The 12,500-nt window shown below is 40.1% G+C and overlaps 2 protein-coding genes across 3 annotated transcripts in view; one reads left to right on the top strand and one right to left on the bottom strand.

Annotated features, from left to right (window-relative positions):
* Window positions 1-4,876, bottom strand: part of LOC138029753 (peroxidasin homolog) — a 20,625-nt gene extending 15,749 nt beyond the window's left edge. The window contains exons 1-4 of one of the 2 annotated variants that reach the window (XM_068877566.1): window positions 4,547-4,876; window positions 4,021-4,380; window positions 1,868-2,122; window positions 472-726 (exon numbers count right to left, since the gene is read on the bottom strand). In XM_068877566.1, the coding sequence (XP_068733667.1) occupies window positions 472-726; window positions 1,868-2,122; window positions 4,021-4,380; window positions 4,547-4,649 (973 nt within the window). In that variant the 5' untranslated portion in view covers window positions 4,650-4,876. The remainder of the gene's footprint in view (window positions 1-471; window positions 727-1,867; window positions 2,123-4,020; window positions 4,381-4,546) is intronic. The other variant, XM_068877567.1, reaches the window with a different exon arrangement.
* Window positions 3,482-12,500, top strand: part of LOC138029721 (uncharacterized) — a 20,618-nt gene continuing 11,599 nt past the window's right edge. Inside the window, exons 1-8 of the mRNA XM_068877479.1 lie at window positions 3,482-3,735; window positions 7,086-7,150; window positions 7,874-8,233; window positions 8,362-8,913; window positions 9,231-9,566; window positions 10,254-10,394; window positions 10,795-11,036; window positions 12,252-12,357. Of these exons, the coding sequence (XP_068733580.1) occupies window positions 7,096-7,150; window positions 7,874-8,233; window positions 8,362-8,913; window positions 9,231-9,566; window positions 10,254-10,394; window positions 10,795-11,036; window positions 12,252-12,357 (1,792 nt within the window). The 5' untranslated portion in view covers window positions 3,482-3,735; window positions 7,086-7,095. The remainder of the gene's footprint in view (window positions 3,736-7,085; window positions 7,151-7,873; window positions 8,234-8,361; window positions 8,914-9,230; window positions 9,567-10,253; window positions 10,395-10,794; window positions 11,037-12,251; window positions 12,358-12,500) is intronic.

The following is a 12,500-nucleotide window of genomic DNA, read 5'->3' as shown; positions in this document are numbered from 1 at the left end:
TCCGTTGATAAAACCAAATTTTTGTATACTACTTCCCCACCGACGCAGTACCACAGTTTCTTTAGAAACTACCCCTTCATTTTTAGGGTAAAAATCCGTTAAAAATGGGCAATATACCATCTTTTAGATGTTCGAAAAATTCTAGGAGAGGCAGGCAAGCAAGAAATTTTACAACAAATCTTCCGAAAATTCTAGATCTCAAATCGTCTTCCGAACAGATATTTTCAGAAAATTGACGTTGGGTACCCCTGGAGGGTCTGGTCGTAATCTACAATATAAAATTTTGACTTGCTCTCATAAGGTCGTCTTCATTTATGCCTTTCAGCCTCTATCACTTCCTTGAAGAACCGTAGCTCTGTTCTGATTTAAGTTGCGCGTTTTTCCTTAAAATATATCAATGAGCAAGACACTGAAAACTTGATCCAAATTTCACTAAAGATCTGCTGCAGTAAGATTTTCGGTGTCACTTACATAACATGGTTATTGTGGCAGATGCTTGCGTCGATCCAAGGTAATTTTCCACCGTGCACGTGTACACCGCTCCATCATCTTCGCTGCTCAGATTGGTCAAAGTAAGGGTATTTGACGAAGAAAGGACAGCGCTGCTTCCTAGTTTAGTCCACGTTATCTTCGGTTGTGGATTACCAGATGCACTGCAGAGTAGGCTGGTCCCATTTCCCTCGGTAACCTCTTGGGATAATGGCTGAAGCGTTATCGCAGGAGGGTCTGGAAAGCATAATAGGAAAATTATCGCAAGATGAAAACCCAAAGATATGCTTGCAAACGAAGTAGCTAACAACGTCCAGTCTTGTTCGCTGTAGATAATAATTTGTTCCTAGACATTCTGTAAACTTTCCGTTCTCAACAACATCGCAAACGGCACAATTTGAGTGTTTATGTCAAGTTCAGTCTATTCAGTCTTGCCAAGCAAAAGTACAATATTTATTACATGGCTAGTGTTTCCGGCCGATATAACGCGCGCTCTGATTGGCTAGGAGCAGCTAAGCGCTGTGGCATTATTTTCCTGTAATGCAAGATACAAGGATGCATCTAAGCCAGTCGCTCGCCATTTTAATCTGCCTAACCACTCCAAAAAACACATGGCTATCTGCGGCCTTTCCCTACATCTAGGTACGACGGAAAGCCGCAAGAATCTGGAACAAAAATTCATCTTTCAAATCGGCACCCTTAATCCTCACGGTATTAAAGAACGCTTTTCATTTAACTAATATATTCCTATTTTTCACGTTGCCATGTTACCACCAATAGCGTAGCTCCTACTCTACTATAAAAACTACACGTAACCCATAATCCCTCGATTCACTCTGACGAAGGGCTAACGCTCGAAAAGTCAGCTTTTAGAATCTCTGTACGGTGGCCAATTTACATTATCAGCTCCGTTGATAAAACCAAATTTTTGTATACTACTTCCCCACCGACGCAGCACCACAGTTTCTTTAGAAACTACCCCTTCATTTTTAGGGTAAAAATCCGTTAAAAATGGGCAATATACCATCTTTTAGATGTTCGAAAAATTCTAGGAGAGGCAGGCAAGCAAGAAATTTTACAACAAATGTTCCGAAAATTCTAGATCTCAAATCGTCTTCCGAACAGATATTTTCAGAAACTTGAGGTTCGGTACCCCTGGACCGTCTGGTCGTCATCTACGATATAGAATTTTGACTTGCTCTCATAAGGTCGTCTTCATTTATGCCTTTCAGCCTCTATCAGTTCCTTGAAGAACCGTAGCTCTGTTCTGATTTAAGTTGCGCGTTTTTCCTTAAAATATATCAATGAGCAAGACACTGAAAACTTGATCCAAATTTCACTAAAGATCTGCTGCAGTAAGATTTTCGGTGTCACTTACATAACATGGTTATTGTGGCAGATGCTTGCGTCGATCCAAGGTAATTTTCCACCGTGCACGTGTACACCGCTCCATCATCTTCGCTGCTCAGATTGGTCAAAGTAAGGGTATTTGACGAAGAAAGGACAGCGCTGCTTCCTAGTTTAGTCCACGTTATCTTCGGTTGTGGATTACCAGATGCACTGCAGAGTAGGCTGGTCCCATTTCCCTCGGTAACCTCTTGGGATAATGGCTGAAGCGTTATCGCAGGAGGGTCTGGAAAGCATAATAGGAAAATTATCGCAAGATGAAAACCGGGTTTAATCACACTCAATATTTCAGGCCAAAGATATGCTTGCAAACGAAGTAGCTAACAACGTCCAGTCTTGTTCGCTGTAGATAATAATTTGTTCCTAGACATTCTGTAAACTTTCCGTTCTCAACAACATCGCACAGTCTATTCAGTCTTGCCAAGCAAAAGTACAATATTTATTACATGGCTAGTGTTTCCGGCCGATATAACGCGCGCTCTGATTGGCTAGCAGCAGCTAAGCGCTAGGGCATTATTTTCCTGTAATGCCCACGGGCCGATTATGGTTATGCAAATTAGTTTTGTCTTCTTTAGGACCGTTCTGTTGGCCATGTAATAAACAACTTAATAACCTCGACCGTTCGGTCGTTACAGCAAAATCTCATACCTCGGCCTGGCTGTATTGACCTCGCTCCTGCTCGGTCAATACGGCAAGGCCTCAGTTTGAGATTTTGCTGTCACGACCTCACTCTCGGTTATAACGTAGTTATAACTATAATTACCGATTTAAAAAACAGCAACAACAACTATAAAACATATAATTTCTGCGTGGGTGAAAGAGATTATTTCAAGTATGGAACTTCCAAGGTGATTTTAAAATCACCTCAAAAGTGTTTATTAATGCACCCAACAAACACGTTGGGCATGATGCCAGACATCTTTTAGTGTTTTTCTCCAGGCCCTTTAAAAGCAAGTGAACCTTGACATAATCGAAAAGAAAAAAGAAAATTCCTCCCGCACCCAAGGAAACCTTTCTCGAATAGAACATTACTATGGAAAAAACTGTGAAGCGTAAAATAGCACAGATTCGAAAAAAAAAGTTGCTTGCACCTTTTTTATGCAAAATCTGTACTGAAAACTTCAAGAGCTACCACATTTATAACATAAAAATAATATTCAAAGTTTCAATATTATTTCTACTATTTCAGCATTTTCAAAAAACTATGAATAATTAAGTAGTGGCCTTGCTTTGCGACCATCGTGATCGCGAGCTGCTCGTCAAGGAATCAAGTTGCTTGCTTTTTAAGGGAATCGTCAAGGAATCGGGTTGAACCACAAAGTCGTTTCCCAAATAAGACATAATAGTTTCATTTGCAATGTGTGACGCTTTCAAATTTTGACACCCTCCTCGAAATGGCAGTGTTACTGTCGATTCGAAGATGTTTAATATTCATCCATCACCTAAAAACTCCAACATTTGATACCTTGAAGAGGAAATTAAAGTCCTACCAAAGGTCAAATTTTATCAAATATTTGGACGCTTATACGTACTGATTTTTGACATAAATCCCTCGTCACTTAAACAGAACATTTAACTGAACAATAGCGAACTTGACAACCATGATGTCGTGTACACAAATCTTTGAACATCGCTGAAATATCAAAGTCAGGGGGCAACGAATTTAAACTCGTCGGAAGTGAACAACAGTTTACCAGTGTAATGAACCCGACAACTGCTTCCTAGCAGGTTTATGCATTAGAGGAGGATTAAGATTACATAAGGAACCGCATTCCGTGGCTTGATAACTTACCATATTTATAACAAAAATACAGTTTGCGTCTTCAATGAAAATTTGAGGTAAGAAAGTTTTGAACTATTGTAAATATGTACATGATGGTTAAAGGGAGAACATGGCTGAAATACAAAATCGTGACACTGCTAAAATTGCGAGAAGAGTGATCTCCGCTGCAGTTGTGTAGCAGCTCTCCTCCACTGGCTGTTGTTGCAAAGCTGTGATTTGTTTAGCGATATAAATAACGAAAATACCATTAAGTTTTCCCTTTGTCTTAGCACGGACGTTTGAGAATTACTCACTTGGGAATGTTGAGAATCTACTGATCGATTTAATATAATAATGCTTACGTTTAACATCCAAGTTAATCACGCTCGGTGTGGTGAAGAAGCTACTTTGAAATGCGCATTGGTAACGTGTCCAATCTTTAACGGTAACGTTCTTGACCGTCAACGTTCCGTTGGTGATAAAAATGCGCTGTGGATTATCATATATAACCTTGCTTCCCGTTAGTGTGGATTTGATCGCTAAACCAGCCCATTGTTCGCTGTTTACGGGTTCCTCTCGTGTCCATGTTAGCAGATGGAATATATTTGCTTCCTGCTGTTCTTGCGGAGTCAGTTCGTATTCGCAAGGTAGAGAAACCTCTGAACCAACTTCTACGCTAATAACATGGTTTGCTTGCTGTCGAAAGGACCACTGAAATCCCTCTAAAAGAAACGAAAGCAAATAAACAAAGCAGTTAAATAAGGCGAACTTCTAATGAACTTCGATAGGAAATATTTTAGCGCTATTTCAGCGAAGTTTTACACCACAACAATCTTATCGCGTCAAGATATTCATACAGAAACCTCTTTAAAGTTTGACGCTACTTACCCAACAAAACGAAGCTTTGTATGAGATAAAAAAGCGTATAAACGGCCTTCATATTGCTGAGTTCAATCCGTCGTTTGCACATCTTTCGGAGTAACTCAGGCATGACAAGCTTTTGTTATTTTCGGAATTTATTTTGGGATCTTAACAACCCTTGATTTCCAAACAACAACAGGTAGGTTTTTCACGATTGACGTCAACTTCAATTCTTTTGTTACAAGCTTGTTGTATCCAAGTCTAGTCAAAATACTTTGTGGCAGAAAATTATCTCGAACTTTCGTTCACCTTTCGTTACATTACAAGTGTTGATACTTCTTGAGACTGATCGTCGTGTCGACAGGAAATTGAGAAATGTTCCGGAGTTGATGACGACAGCAAAAGTAGTCAGCACCTCTTCCGGCAAAAAGAGCCGTGCCTTACTGCATTAAAAATAAATCCAAAAAAGGCAAAATGTTTGCCGATGGGGAAACCCGTGCCTACCTCAGTTATTAATCAATTCATTGAGACAGAAAATCGGTATTAAATGACTCTCCTTTTATTGCGTGCGACTAACCAGGTGCTATTGAAGTGTATCGGAAACTTTTACGACCTAGTGAAGCCACTAAAATTTTAAATTCTCTTTTGTATGACCCGTCATTAGCTTGCAAATTGAATTCAGCTGACGAGAACAAGATACCGCTACATTTTTTTCCCTGAATTTTTGACAAAGGAAAAGGACTCGTTGTCTGCCTTCCGAATTTCGACTAAGGAGGCAGTTATTTGACAAATTTGTTTGAAACAGCGCTTCATTTTTGGATAACTATTGTGTTAGGGGTCTTTGGAAAAAAAATTCCACAAGATAAAAGAGACAATGAAAAAAGGAACTGGGAATTTGGCAACTGCACGCTAACTATAAGCTTCCTCCTAAAAGAAGGCCTACCATCTGCCTTCCAACGAATTTGAATATGCGAACGGTCTCATATATCTAGTTTTGACGTTGTCAGTGAATTTATCCTCACAGCTGAAACAGTTAGTTGACTCACAACCTTCTTTCTCGAATCTCACCTTCACATAGAATTCTCAAGAGGCTGAGAATTTTCATTATGCCCTTGTTCAGCAGACAACTTTCCATAGACAAACATAATTTAGCATGATGACGTCTTACCAGCTTAGGGTCTTTTATATTCATAAAGACATAGTATGAAGAAAACGCCCGCAGTCATTTTATTATATAGGCTTGCATCACGATACGATTATAATAAGGTCTCGCTAAGCATCAGCTGTGGGGGATGAAAGCGTGACAAAGAGCCTTAAGTCCTCGCTGACTTTGGCATGTAGTGTCCGCTTCAATGCTGGATGGTTTCTCTGGGCAAATCGGTTCTGGTTTCCTAGTTGAAAGTTTACCCTTCATATAATAGTTGTGAGGCCGACAACTTCCAGTTTCTAAAATTTCTTTCTTCCCCTGGTTTTAAAGCTTCTATTCCTTATGAAGAGCGTAGTCTGTCACTTCAAAAGCGCACCTTTCCTACCTTTTTCCTTGTTTTGACGTTAGATTTTCAATACATCCGGCTTTGAAAGGTAAGCGAACCCAATTTTGGACTTAATTAGCCTTTCGCTCATGATAAATGTAGTTTGTCGTAGTCTTATTTACTTTCTACGTACAACTCGCACTCATAATTCCTTTCTTTTTCAATACATAAACTCTTTACGTGACAACTGAGAAATTTTGGGAAATTTCGGCCTTCCTAAAAAGAAGTTCGAATTTTTTTTTTTAATGTTAGTGTATACATGTGTTTTTAGTTGCAAATCTCCATGCAATTGAAGATTCATGCAGTATACATAAGTTGTATTTTTTTGTCATAATATCTTGTATGGAGGCATCTAAATTCATTTAGGGAGAACATTGAGAAGTTAAACGAAGCTAACTTCGTTACGAGGTGATAGAAATTATGATGTGGAATAAAATACAACTGAAGACTGTAAAAGAATTGATATCGATATTAAATGGTAAGCTAAACATAAGTTTCCTGCGTTTTGGACCCATTCTGAGCAGAATAATAAAATATCAGTGATCTCAAGAAAAAAAGGCAAAAGACATCGATTTGGAAATGCTGTCAACGGATAAATCAACCGAAATCTCATGTTCTAGTTTGCGGAGACATAACTTGACTGCTTTTACACCAATTTTAAACCAAACTGAATAAAACCATCACCGAATGCAGTTTAGAATCAAAATTTAGTCTGAAGTTGTCAAAAAAATGTTTCAGGATTTCTGTTTTTGTGCTTTGTTGTGTAAATTGGTTCGTTTACACCGAACGTTCTTGCGCAAAATCGATTATGAAAAAATTTGCGCATTACCTTGCTCTGCTAAATAATATATCTTCGAATCATCATTTATGTGTTCATTTTTTCTACGTTTTTCATCATGATTGGCCAGAGGAATGGATTGCCCTTTGGTTTTTTCGCCACTCAATAAAAAAAAAATAAATTGTCGGTGAATATGGAAAAGTTTTCAAAGGCCTTTAAGCATGTTTTGTTTTTTCTCTCTCTTCCTCTCTTTCAGAAACCATGCAATGATTGTGACGGCCTTACGCATCTGGAGACTCTTTTCACTCCTACAATTATCATGTAAGATACATGTTTGTGTCTCGCTTTTTCATATCTACGTACTAAAGCCATTCGCACCAGCATTATAGATCTGTTTCAACGTAAAATACCCTAGGCTCGATTTCCGCCGCTCTCTCGTGTCCGGTCTTCGTTCCTCCCCGAGGAGCGCGGGCTCGTTTCCCGAACAGCGGCTAAAAATCGAGCCTAAAAATCCCCTTGGAAATGATTTATTCATTGTAATGCAGGATTTCATGTCATGAAAGCCACTAATATTGAGAAATGCGCTTAAATGGATTGGACTCCTTTCACGCAGCGACCACGTTGAGTCCCGAGGGACTAGAACCTTTTGTTTTTGCGCGGTAAAACTCGTTTCCAAACACATGAACTCGAGGCTCGGCCTACGAAATCTATTGTTTCTGGCCAAAATACGCCCCGCGTGATAAGGGTCCATTCTGATATCCAAAGCGAAATGTTTTGCAAGTCTAAGCGTTTGCTAACCATATCCAGCAAAAAGCTAAATGTCAGGGTTAGTGTTATTTTTAGGTTAGAGCAAATGCAGTCGTTTACCTTTACTTGGGGATACGAGCTTGGGGGAAAATTTGTGAAGTTAACAGTCCGAATTCCTAGACACGATTGACGAAGAGCTTAAAGGGACACTTCGTTACGCTCATCAAAATAGGTTGTTTAACTAGTTACATGTATTTCTGGGCATATATCCGTAGTTATCTCTGATTGTTTTCGCAGACTCCCTGAGGTGGAGCATCACACAACCACAAGATGTGCACCAAGGTTCACCCGCCACCTTAGCATGGACGCTCTTATCACTGACACCGCAAGAAAGTTCGGCCGTAAATCAATTTGGTTTCATTCTGTTGGAACGAGAGTTGTTCCTCTTCAGCAATCAATGGCAAGTTATGGCAATCAAACGGCTTTATGGTGGAGAGTACGTTGAAATTGGAGCACGCAACACGTTCGATGTTATTCCTGGATCCGACATGACACTGAGGTTGAAGAATGTCACGGACACTGATTTGACTCGATATCGCTGCACCCTGATCAGCTCCCTTGCAGCGCCCAAGAGCATAATGAAGTTGGAAGTACAAGGTGAAGAGTAGGTTGTTTGTCGTAAAGCAACTTTCTTTTAACGCTCTGTGGAATTTCATCAAAAGGCTTATTGTGTACCGTAATGTTAATTTGTGCATTTATTTCCAATTTTGTTCATTTGCCTTTAGATTTCTCTGTAAACGTGCGACTTGTTGGTGGCAGAACTCCCAATAAGGGTCGCGTAGAGGTTTACTACAATGGATACTGGGGCACGGTATGTAGCAATGGCTGGGATATTCCAGATGCAATAGTTGTGTGTAGAATGCTAGGATATCTTGGGGCCTGGACCGCAAATTGTTGCTCCGATCATCGAGGAGGGACTGGTCCTGTGTGGCTCAGTCAATTATCCTGTACCGGAAACGAAAAGTCTTTATCGGATTGCGGCCATAGTGACTGGGGAGAGAACAACTGTGATCATAGACAAGATGCAGAGGTTATATGTCACTACCCATCGCAAGAGGACACTTTGCACCATATGAGTACCAAGACAAGTCCAGCCTCATACAGCTCACCGATGACATCAGCTACGATCCCACCTTCTCCATCCAGGACTTTGCAAATAGCCTCCGTTTTCACCACCGATTCGCTATCTAGCTTGGTCACGGGTGTTGAACCGACTGCACTAAAACCTTCCCCTTCAGGTGCGGTAATGACCTCAGCCATTACTACCTCACCACCAGGTAAGTCAAAAAGTACAAAAATGGGATTTCTTTGATGGGGTGTTCAGATTAGATAACTAAAGGTTCTACCTTTACTCGTTCATTTAGGTTTATCTTTCCATCCTTTGCAGGAGGCAGAAAAGTCTTTTGCCATCTTCCTGAATCCTGCCAGGATCATTACGTTTTTCTCTTTTAAAGGCGACGATCAAAGCAGTACACTTCTTAACAACACGGGTTGAGTGCCAAGAGTTGGTGGTCCGCTCTGTGATAATTAACAACAATAATTAGGTCAAGTATTCATTTGTGATGTTTTAAATCGATCCTTATTCTCTTCACAGATGTATATGTAGAGTTGGTAGATCACCTACATGGACATTTGAACCAAGGCCGCGTGTTTCTTTACTACAACGGCCAATGGGGAAAGATATGTGATGATTCCTGGGACATCCTTGATGCTCATGTTCTGTGTCGCATGTTGGGGTACATACGAGCCGTTGGTCTGGCTAGTTTTGGTGGCGCTAATTCAGGACCAATGTGGTTGGACGACTTAAATTGCACTGGAACCGAACATACGCTAGCAGCTTGTGTTCATAGTGGCTGGAGGATAAGCGACTGTAACCATGGCAAAGATGCCGGGGTGATTTGTGACACCAACCACACAGTTCGAGCAAAAGGTGAGATAAAATCCATCGTAAATCAGGCAAAATACACTAACTTCGAGATTGGTTTAGTTTTTCCGCAGGGAATGCTTTCTTTCGTGCACTGGTTTCATGGCTCAAGTAATCATCGAGAAAACACGGCCCTGTTGTTCCCTTTTATGTAAAGAGATGTACCAAATTTAACAACTAGCCTTCGAGTTAAAATGCACTCATTAACTTCGAGATCACAACAAAAGGTGCCAGAATTGCTGGATCGGTAACAAAGGAGAGCTACCTATTGTGTATTGCCTACACGTTTTTCTTAAGCATCGCAGTTTGATCTTTTCACATATTAACGCTTGAACACGTTTTAGAGAAATACATCGTTTGCCCATGTCATGGGAGTGCCGGGGAAAAATTAAACACGCTTACTCAGATTGAGTGGATTCGCAAGTTGTTATATTTTATCACTCACCAGAAGATTAAGAGAACTTTACCATTCTTGACAAAATGAAATGATCGATTGTTTAGAGAAACCGAGAAATCAATAAAATGTGACATGCAGAAGCTAAATGATATCCGCTTAACACAAGCAGAATAAATATCACTTGACTCCGAAATCTCGACGATTCTTCTGCTTGAAACAAAAATGCCATTGTCCTAACGATTTTTCATTATGTCGAGGCTTGTTTTTAACCTTAGTTTGTTAATGGTTTGTTTCAGATGCAAGCTGCAACTTTGACACGTGGTATTGTCGTTGGGATAATGGCCCTGGTAGCCCCGCATCGTTTAAGTGGACTCGCCAGTTTGGGCCAACACCATCTATTCACACAGGACCATCGCGGGATCATACCTCTGGAATGGGTACACTAAAGTATTCTGTGTCATGGTCCCTTTTAGAGAGCTCAAGTTCTGCGATTTTGACCTAACGTTTTCAATTATTTTGTGATCGTTCCGACCAATAATAAGGGTGAATGCCAAAATTTTCTGTTGCGTGCTCACGTTTTCAACTTCCAGATTTGCAAAGAAAGGGAAGGAAATGTACATGTTAAAAATCAAAGTGCCCAGAAATTGTTTGAATTTGTTAATTAAACGCTAATTCTTGTTTGCAAGAATCAATATATTGCATTTTAGGAGGGAATCCCGCTTCTTCTGTCATTTATGAACCCCACTGAGATAATCTAGTCCTGGGAGATTGAGAAATACTCCTTCTTCAATTTTTCTGGTTTGGAATTTCACACGCTAAGCTCGTCTTCCGTTGTAGGGTATTACATCTTCACAGAAGCTTCAGGTCGATTGAATGGTGACGTTGCTAGACTGATCTCACCAAAGATACAAAGCAATGGAAATGCTACATGTATGGTGTTTTATTATCACCTCTATGGACAGTCCATGGGAAGCCTGAGAGTTAAAGTTCAAGATCGGGTTTTGTGGCAGATATCAGGAAACCAAGGGAACAGCTGGTACAAGGCGGCAGTTCCCCTTATCTTTGATGGCATATATACGGTAATGACACCATGAATACTATATTTTTTTGAAAAGGATTTGTTGGTCAAGGTGACAGCAACCAAATTTATTTCTCAGGAAATGACTCGAAGAAATGAACTTGTCCCAAGTCCACTGACACTTGAACGAACAAGCAAGACCACTATAACCACAAGGCCATTGCCCCTATCACTTCGATATAACTGGTTTTTGAATAGGCCATTTTCGAGTTCATGTCTGTCTCCTCTTCAAAGCGAGTCTAAGTGCGAATTTTTTTTAATGAAAATTAGTTTTCATTCATATGTAAAGTACAACTAATTATCATCACAAACACTTTGCACTTAGACTCGCTTTGAAGAGGAGGCAGGCACGAACTCGGAAATGGCCTATAGACCATTTAAAGTTCTGTGCTCAGTTACAACGTCTTTCAATAAAAGTGAGGCTGGAGTTGACCCTGCTTTTATACAAACCTCGTTGCTTTTCCAATGTAAATCATATTGTTGTAATGCTTACGAGTTTCTATCTACATGAGAAAAGCTGTGAGGTTTGTATCAAAACAAGGTCAACTCCAGCCTCGCTTTTATTCAAACGCCTGGTATAAACTGAGCACAGAACTGTAAAGTGCTTTCTTGTACTCCAACCCCAACTTTAGCAGAAGGAGAAATTAAACTTCTAAAAACCTTAAAAGATTTATAAGCATAACATACAGAGTTCGTCAATACAATTCCTTGACTCGGTTGACATACCCTTCAAAGAAGACTCCACACAGTTTCCTAACGTCAAGACACGGTTCTATCACGCTTCTCACCACTTTTCTTACACAGTTTCTAAGATAAGATGAAAAACGAAAGGAAAATGAAGCTAGTATCATAATACAAAACAACAGACACCGAAGGGAATGATATTTTAATGATACGTACGAAACAGGTTTGAACTTAATAACAAACATGGCGCATTTCTTCCAGGAGGTACTTGTAACCGCGTGAAACTGGATACTAATCTGGCAAACTAAACCGCTGGTTAACAAACTCAAACTGAGCACTCATCATCCCTGCTACAAAGGTTGTTGTCGGGCTGCAGCTCCGGCCACAAGGGTCACTCCACTCAGACCACTCTTGTAATATTAGAACCTAATCTGTTTAGTTTAGTCGTACCAAAAGAATAACCGAGGATGTTCAAGGGACTTTGTATCTTGCAAGAATCATTTTATTCCTGTCTTGCTGTCTATTGATATAGGTAACGTTTGAAAGCGTGATTGGAGCTAGTGCGTTTAGTGATATAGCCGTCGACGATGTTGAATTTCAAGAGAACACAGTGTGTGAGAAAATGGCCGAGTCTTTAGGTACGTAAGAGAGTTCCATTCGTGATAGCAAGCTTGTTTGCACTGATTTTGTTATGAACTGTTATTTCCGCTGAAACTTTGCAATATGCCACCGACAACACCGTACCATTTTTTTTCACTATCGCAACTCTTCTTCTTAATGT

The sequence above is a fragment of the Montipora capricornis genome, chromosome 13 (genome assembly GCF_036669925.1).
Source record: "Montipora capricornis isolate CH-2021 chromosome 13, ASM3666992v2, whole genome shotgun sequence".
NCBI lineage: Eukaryota > Metazoa > Cnidaria > Anthozoa > Scleractinia > Acroporidae > Montipora > Montipora capricornis.
The sequence above is the reverse complement of the archived record's forward strand: the minus strand, read 5'-3'. Positions and strand labels throughout refer to the sequence as shown.